The 8,657-nt window shown below is 35.3% G+C and overlaps 1 protein-coding gene across 1 annotated transcript in view; it reads left to right on the plus strand.

The window, feature by feature from the left end:
* Positions 1–5,300, plus strand: part of LOC121873788 (probable glutamate receptor) — a 45,943-nt gene extending 40,643 nt beyond the window's left edge. Inside the window, exons 12-14 of the mRNA XM_042377491.1 lie at positions 1,995–2,094; positions 4,735–4,864; positions 5,064–5,300. Of these exons, the coding sequence (XP_042233425.1) occupies positions 1,995–2,094; positions 4,735–4,864; positions 5,064–5,147 (314 nt within the window). The 3' untranslated portion in view covers positions 5,148–5,300. The remainder of the gene's footprint in view (positions 1–1,994; positions 2,095–4,734; positions 4,865–5,063) is intronic.
* Positions 5,301–8,657: the final 3,357 nt, after the last annotated feature.

Here is an 8,657-nt window from a genome sequence, read left to right on the forward strand (position 1 = left end):
GCATAGAGCATGCTGTGGTAAAATATAAAAAAATAGGGTGTGTTTACCTGGAGCTGGGGTGGGGGGATATAGTTGACAGGATGGACAATATCTTGTCTGGTAATGGGAACAAACCTGTCTCAGTGCAGGAGGCAATGATATTGGCCGGTGTAGGAGTGAGGAGTTCCTTGATAAGTTCAAGACAGCTATAGAACGTATTAGGTCGAAGGGGGGGGATCCCTATCATGTGTGGTGTCCTGCCTAGAAGGAGAGTTGGCAATGAATGGTTGTCAAGGGCAGTTGATGTCAACTGCCGTCTTGACAGATATTGCAAGTCAATATCAGTCCCATTCATTGACAACTGGGACAACTTCTACGGCAGAAGGGAACGTTATGCTAGAGATGGGGTGCATCTGTCTAGTGATAAGGTAGCAACCCTGGCTGGTTCTCTCAAGAGGGCAGTTAAAAAGATGTCGAAGTCTTTAAAATGCTAGGAGAACATATGGAGGAGACTGCAGTGGGAGTGGGTAAACAAAGTGAAAGATTACAGGGAAATAGTGCTAGGAGTGATGACAAACTAAATTAGGCTGGGAGTTAAAACCTAAACGCGACAAAGAGAGAACTCAGAACACGACTAACTTAAATGTCTACTACGCAAGCAGTAGAAGTGTGAGAAACAAAATGAATGAAATCAGGGCGTTGGTATGTACTGAAAAAATAGAGATAATAGCATTCACTGCAACATAGATAAACTTAGACTCACGAGAGTGTCCTGCCGAATACCAATTTGCAGGTTACAAATTATTCCATACCGATAGGCAGATTAGGAAAGGAGGTGGAGAAGCAATCTATGTCAGGGATAATCTGAAGTGTGAAATAAATAAGGAAATAAAAACTGAGCTGAATACAGAAACAATTTGGACAGAATTAATAGATGGTAGGGAAAAATAATCGCAGGAGTAATATATAGATCTCCTATTCTTGATAGAGTTAATGAGCGACTTATTTGAGATGAATTGCACAGGACTTCCAGGCATAGCAATGACTGTATAGTAGGCGACTTAAACTTTCACCAGATAGATTGGATCGACCTTACAGGTAACTCAGAATGAGAGTATTTTCTTGAAACATTACAGGAGTTTCCTAAGTCAACATATAACTGAACCCACCCGGAGTAACAATATACTCGATTTAGTTCTGTCAAACAGAGAAAACCTCATTAGTAAAGTCGAGGTAGGGAACGAACTTGCCAACAGCGATCACAAAGAAATAAGATTTCAATTAAATTTAATAGCAGTCGCTAGGAAAAATCCATTAAAGTCCCAGATTTCAGAAGGGCAAACTTTGACAGGTTGAACAGGCAGCTGAGCGAAGGGGTATCACGTTTGGGGATGGATTACATGATCTCAGAAGGCGACCTCACTTTACCTGGATACATGACAACGATAACCTCACAAAATATGACGGTTGAGGATGACCTGATCACAGATCTGAGGTTGACGATTTCCACAACAATTTAAATAAGTAATGAGTTACTCAATGCACAAAGGCAAAACATTCCATACAGAAAACTCAGATCAAACAGCAATGACCCTAAATGGATAAATAATTTACTTAAGTTGCTGTCTACGCCGATATCTATTTAGTTTATGTATATAATAAATAATAATGGTTTAAGTATTGAGCTTTGGGTTACTCCACTAGTGATGTTACTCCAATCGGATTCAGCGCCGTTAATGCTCACTCGCTGTTTTCTGTCCTGTAACCACCCACTAATCCATTTTAGAATATGTCCTGCAATGCCATGAGCCTCCATTTTTCATATATATATATATATATATATATATATATATATATATATATATATATATATATATATATATATATATATATATATATAGAGAGAGAGAGAGAGAGAGAGAGAGAGAGAGAGAGAGAGAGAGAGTCTTTGCTTAAATATTCATAGTAGTATACAGGCAGATTAAATTTACCTCATGTGTGTGTTTGTGTGAAAGGTCGCTGCGATTTCTACACATCTAGAGAAGGCTACCTACCGTTTCCTGCAGGAATTATAAGCCAGAAGGACAACCCCATCGTTCCAGCTATGCATAAAAGGTGACAAAATATTTTACATAATTTCAAAACATACTATTTATCAGGAATGTGTGTGTAAGAATGTATGAAAAGCGTATATGGAAGTCTGCGTGTTTTATGGACTGATTATATACAATATGAAGATGTCTTGAATAAAGACGAAAGCTAAGGTGCTCCGTTGTTTCCATTTTCCCGTGTGATTTTATCAAGATATATATATATATATATATATATATATATATATATATATATATATATATATATATATATATATATATATATATATATATATATATATATATAGACAAGAAGAAAACACAGTTCCCAAGCGCTTTCGTGTAATTCACATCTTCAGGGGTGAGTACAGACTGTAATTGAAAGATTATACTCTAGATCACCTACAGTGATTTACTTGCATATATATATATATATATATATATATATATATATTTATATATATATATATATATATATATATATATATATATATATATATATATATATATATATATATATATATATATATATATATATATATATATATATATATATATATATATATATATATCTTGATCAAATCACACGGGAAAAGGGGTTGAAAATGGAGGTGTTCACCTTCTCCCACGCGAGGTATTGTCTCGGTGTGCCCATAAAGGATGATGCTCCTCAGCTGTACGTGCACTTAAATCAACTAGTATTGGGCGTGGCTTATGGTGGCATCACTTTCATTTCTAAATGAGGATTGGCTGATATAATTCGCGCCAAGTACTATAACATGTGTCGAGCAGAGAAGTTGAGGACGTAACCAGCAACTAGATAGTGCTAGGAAGTTGCTCTTACATGATGGTATTGTCTCAATACTTGACATATATATATATATATATATATATATATATATATATATATATATATATATATATATATATATATATATATATATATATATATATATATATATATATATATATATATATATACAAGATAAATCTTGATAAAATCACACGGGAAAATGGAAACAACGGAGTACCTTAGCTTTCGTCTTTATTCAAGACATCTTCAGAGGCAACTGGATTACATGGACAGAGAGAGGCTTAAATATACAGGGTGACCTAAAAACATGAGGTCAGGTCAAAATGATGACATCCACTAATCCCCACACCAACACACACGTAGAGGAGCTTAAGAGAAGGGTGGTGACGTGACTAGCCAAGTCAGGTCAGAAAAAGGGACCCACAAAATAACTATCATACATCTAGATCAAAGGTTTTCAAAGCATTTTTAACCTTGGGCCACTGACAAATAAATTTATGTAACATATTATCAGTTTTGAACTGACCATCACTAAGGTTTATTGATTTTAATTCCTTAATCAAACTAGCTTCAACCAGAAGTCTTTCTGTGACACAAGATGATTTGAATACTTCTAAGCTTTTTTCCCAAGCAATGGGGTGATTATTATTCCTAACATGAACGAACAAGGCACTGCTTTCAGATGCAGTTCTGATATTATACTATGTTGTTTGATTCTGAGCTGCAGTGTTTTTCCTGTCTGACCTACAGGAAAATGGAAACAACGGAGTACCTTAGCTTTCGTCTTTATTCAAGACATCTTCAGAGGCAACTGGATTACATGGACAGAGAGAGGCTTAAATATACAGGGTGACCTAAAAACATGAGGTCAGGTCAAAATGATGACATCCACTAATCCCCACACCAACACACACGTAGAGGAGCTTAAGAGAAGGGTGGTGACGTGACTAGCCAAGTCAGGTCAGAAAAAAGGGACCCACAAAATAACTATCATACATCTAGATCAAAGGTTTTCAAAGCATTTTTAACCTTGGGCCACTGACAAATAAATTTATGTAACATATTATCAGTTTTGAACTGACCATCACTTAGGTTTATTGATTTTAATTCCTTAATCAAACTAGCTTCAACCAGAAGTCTTTCTGTGACACAAGATGATTTGAATACTTCTAAGCTTTTTTCCCAAGCAATGGGGTGATTATTATTCCTAACATGAACGAACAAGGCACTGCTTTCAGATGCAGTTCTGATATTATACTTATGTTGTTTGATTCTGAGCTGCAGTGTTTTTCCTGTCTGACCTACATAATTACATGTAATCCAGTTGCCTCTGAAGATGTCTTGAATAAAGACGAAAGCTAAGGTACTCCGTTGTTTCCATTTTCCCGTGTGATTTTATCAAGATATATATATATATATATATATATATACAGTATATGTATATTACTAACATTTCAGAAAATCATTTTCCATCATCAGAGCCGAGAAAACAAAAAGTAAAAAAAAATACAGGTAATATACAATAAAAACGGAACAATATTTGGGAGGGTAAATTTTAGAATAATGCTCCGTTTTTATTGAATATTACCTGTAATTTTTAAAACTTTTTGTTTTCTAGGCTCTGATGATGGAAAATTATTTTCCGAAATGTTAGTAATATACTGTAGAAACCCAGCTTAGTCGAGATGTTTGTATTCTCCCTGGTTCCCCTCTTCATAATGCAACTATGCTTCCCACGTAACTGGTCCTTTTTTTATTGCTAACTTTTAATACGAAGCCTAATATTCACATATCAGATATGTAGACCAAAGGTATTTTCTAAACTTCTTATTTCATGCCTGTGTCTCATAGGGTCTTGGCACTGACAGAATCCGGGATCTTTATGCGGTGGTTCTGGATGAGTTTTCCTAATTCTACAAAATGTCTTAACCCACCAAAGAGGATCACCGTCCGTACATCTCTCTCCCTATCAAACTTATGGGTATTTAAACATTATGACTTAAGAAATGAATATTCACATTCATCAACATTATCAAATTTCAACAAAACATGAATAATATTTTATATTGATTCAGATACAATCTCTTGTATTTTCATTATTACATATATGACATACAAATAACCAGAACATATTAGTCTTATATTAAGATAGTGTTGCTAGAGTATCTTTCATATCTCAGGGAATGTTCGTGGTGATGGCTGGCGGAAGCGTTCTCAGCCTACTGGTGCTGTGTGTGGAGCTTCTTACCTATAGTATTTTCTAAACGTGGATCTACGCCACACTTGGCTTACTGCACCATAATAAGACCATTTACTGTACACTGTTGCATGAAATTGATCATGTTGAGGTGTCTTATGTAGAAGAACTCATCAAAGAAATGTTATATAAGTCTCTTATTAATAAACACAGCATAATACCTTGAATTATTTCCAACCTCAATATATATATATATATATATATATATATATATATATATATATATATATATATATATATATATATATATATATATATATATATATATATATATATATATATATATATATATATATATATATATATATATATATATATATATTATATTGACGTGTCGTATTTTTCTATTTTTTTTGTTATATAACATGCTTCCATGTTCCATATTATTCCTGTAATGATGTGTTATATTTACTATTATATTATCTAGTCGCCTTACCCTGTGCTGTTAAGGTTTTAACTGTTATTATTTGTTCAAGCCCATCTTATTTCTTCATTTAGTATTGTAACAAGCATTCTGTGTTGCTCTAACGACCATCTGCATCGTTAAACGACCCATGTTCACCGGCTGGTCGCTTGGCGCGAACCGACCATATATATAGTACTCCACCTGTAGACAGAGGCAGTTCAGTCCTCTTGTCATACAGTTCACATCCTTTGAGTGACACTCGTCACCTGTTACTTATACTTAATTTATTTGTGTTGTTCCTGTCGCCACCAATGTGGTATATCTATGTGAGTACCTATTTATGTCTCTATTTATGTCCATCAGTATTTGCTTAGTTACATTTAAGTAATTCAGTGTTGTTTCACGTTAGTTAATTTCAGTGTTAGTTTTTATATGTTTATGCAGTGTTAACGTAATCCAATGCTTTATTTTTATTCTTTTGATGTTTCGATGTTTAGTATCATTTGTGTCTTAAAAGTTTCGATGGTGAATCAATTTGTTGTGACAGCCTACGAGGCTCTTTAATGTGTTAATATTTAATTAATTAAATTCTTAAAGGTTTACTTTATTTATTTTTATTCCCTTTTAATTTACTTCACATTTTTGTTTGGTTACGCCTAGAACCTGGATATTTAAGTAAATTAAGAGAAGGCGTAACAATATATATATATATATATATCTTGATAAAATCACATGGGAAAAGGGAAACAACGGAGCACCTTAGCTTTCGTCTTTATTCAAGACATCTTCAGAGGCAACTGAAGATGTCTTGAATAAAGACGAAAGCTAAGGTGCTCCGTTGTTTCCCTTTTCCCGTGTGATTTTATCAAGATTTATCTTATCCACGTTTTCATTGTGAATTTTCATGAAATATATATATATATATATATATATATATATATATATATATATATATATATATATATATATATATATATATATATATATATATATATATATATATATATATATATATATATATATCCCTGTGTTTCCTAGCTGGAGTCGATAAAATGCTACTACGACCACATAGTTTGCACGGGTAATCCCCAATAGCGGTTCACGTTGCTTAAAAATACGATGAATGAACAGGCTTTGTGTGAAATGAAACAAAGCCTAGGAATGTTTTTTCTTATCCTTGTGGCGCCATGGTATGGTAGCGATCCCTGTTCACACACAGAGGTCAAGGGTTCGATTCCCGACTGATGATGATGATGAGATGGAAGGTGGTGAAGGAGAAGATAAAGTTAGGCAGTGGGAAAAAAGTGGGAGATTTGATAGGAGATGGGCTATCCACCTTGCGGGTACGGGGTTATGTCTGCCACGAGAACATTCCGGCAGGTGCACTCCGGCAAGAGTATAGACAAGCTAAGCTAAGGTACTGTAGTTTCTGTAGTTTTTTTTTTGGGGGGGTAGTGGGTTCTTCAGGTCCTTGTACGTCTGATGGGGTATCCCCATCTTTTCATTTACTACCTTTTTGTGTATCGTAGTTTTTATTGGGTATATATTGGTTCAGGTTGTGTGTTATCGTCTACTGTGCTCTTTGGCCACCAGCTGTGTGTTGTGGTATGTCTTCTTGCATTAGTCGCTGTAATACGGGATCCTAGTAGTTTTTTTTCATAACGCTAATGCTTGATTGTGCGTACAGGTGTTGATTGTGGTTAGGTTATGTTTTGTGTGTAGCTCGCTGGCAGTTTTTGTATATGGTGGTCTGAGTTTTGCTGCTCTTCTGAAGGCTATGTTTTGGACTGACTGTATTTTGAGTTATTTGTTTTTGTTATAGGTTGAGAGGAATTGGGGGATATTCCAGGTGTGGTCTGACTAGTGCTTTATAAAAGTGTATTTGTGGTCTGGTGTTTAGTTAACGGAATCTTCTGGGTTTAGTTGTTGGGTCTTGGCTATTGCGAATCTTTCTTTTACATGTATGTGGGAGTATGCCGTTTCTTGTAATTTTGAGGCCAGGGATTTTCCCATTTTCTGCATATGGTATATTTTGGTTGTTGACAATGATGGGGCAGGGTCTGGGTTTTGCTATATGAATTATCTTCAGTTTTTATGTGTTTGTTTTGATTTTCCATTTCCATTCGTAATTATTTATACTGTAGTTTCGATTTCCCTGGGTATTGTACGATTTGAGTTATGTCACGTGAAGGGTGAAATTTTTTCCAATCTAGTTGTCGTTGATGAGTTTGGCTTGTCTGTTGTAGAAGGAGTTGCAAAGGTGTTCCGTGATGTTGGGTGGCATGTTAAGTTGGGTGAGCTTATAATTAAGTCCTTCATGCCATACTTTATCGAAGGCTTTGATGACATCTCTAAGTACTATGTTGCATTGGGTTCTGTTGCTGGCTGCATTTGCGATGGTGCCTCGGTTGTATCGAATTTAATTGTCGAGGTAGTTTCTTAGTCTCAGGTTTATTATATTTTCCAGGATTTGCTGGGTGTTTCGAGGAGTGACATGTGTCTGTAGTTTTCTGCCTGTGCTAGGTTCTTTCCTAGTTTTAGTATGAGTCTTATTTTGGAAATTTTGAATTTTGTTGGGAGGAATCCGGCTGCTGTTGATGCATCGTGGATATCTTCGGGCTGTTTGGTCTTTGGTGGAGGTTTGTTTAGCAGTTCGGTTTTGTTTATCTGACTTATTCCGGGTGATTTATTCTTGAAGCTGGCAATTGTTTCTTTGATGTCATATGTGTGGTTATTGGAGTAATTAGTGGGTTGTTGTTGCCTATCGTGTTGAGGTTGTTTATCCTGTAGTGTTGCCATTTGCTTGTGTTTTGATTCAGGTGTGTTTTCACCGTCTGTTCTGTTTCTCTGCAGAAGTTTCGGTTGTCCTCATCCGTGATTTGATAAATGCCGCTCCAAACTGTTCTAAATATTGGTTCTTTGAGCTTCGGTTCTGATATCCTTTTGCCGTTGTTGTCTCTAAGGTGGCTGTTTCCTGCTGAGTTGGTACCCATGAGATTTTTAACTTTGGTCCAGAAGGCTTTTGGATCTTTGTGGTCTGAATGTGTGTTGGTGATTAGTTGATTCCAATTCTCATTGTATTTTATTTTGCACTTTTCCTTAAATTACTAT

Source organism: Homarus americanus, unplaced genomic scaffold (assembly GCF_018991925.1).
Source record: "Homarus americanus isolate GMGI-L3 unplaced genomic scaffold, GMGI_Hamer_2.0 scaffold25827, whole genome shotgun sequence".
NCBI classification, from domain to species: Eukaryota; Metazoa; Arthropoda; class Malacostraca; order Decapoda; family Nephropidae; genus Homarus; species Homarus americanus.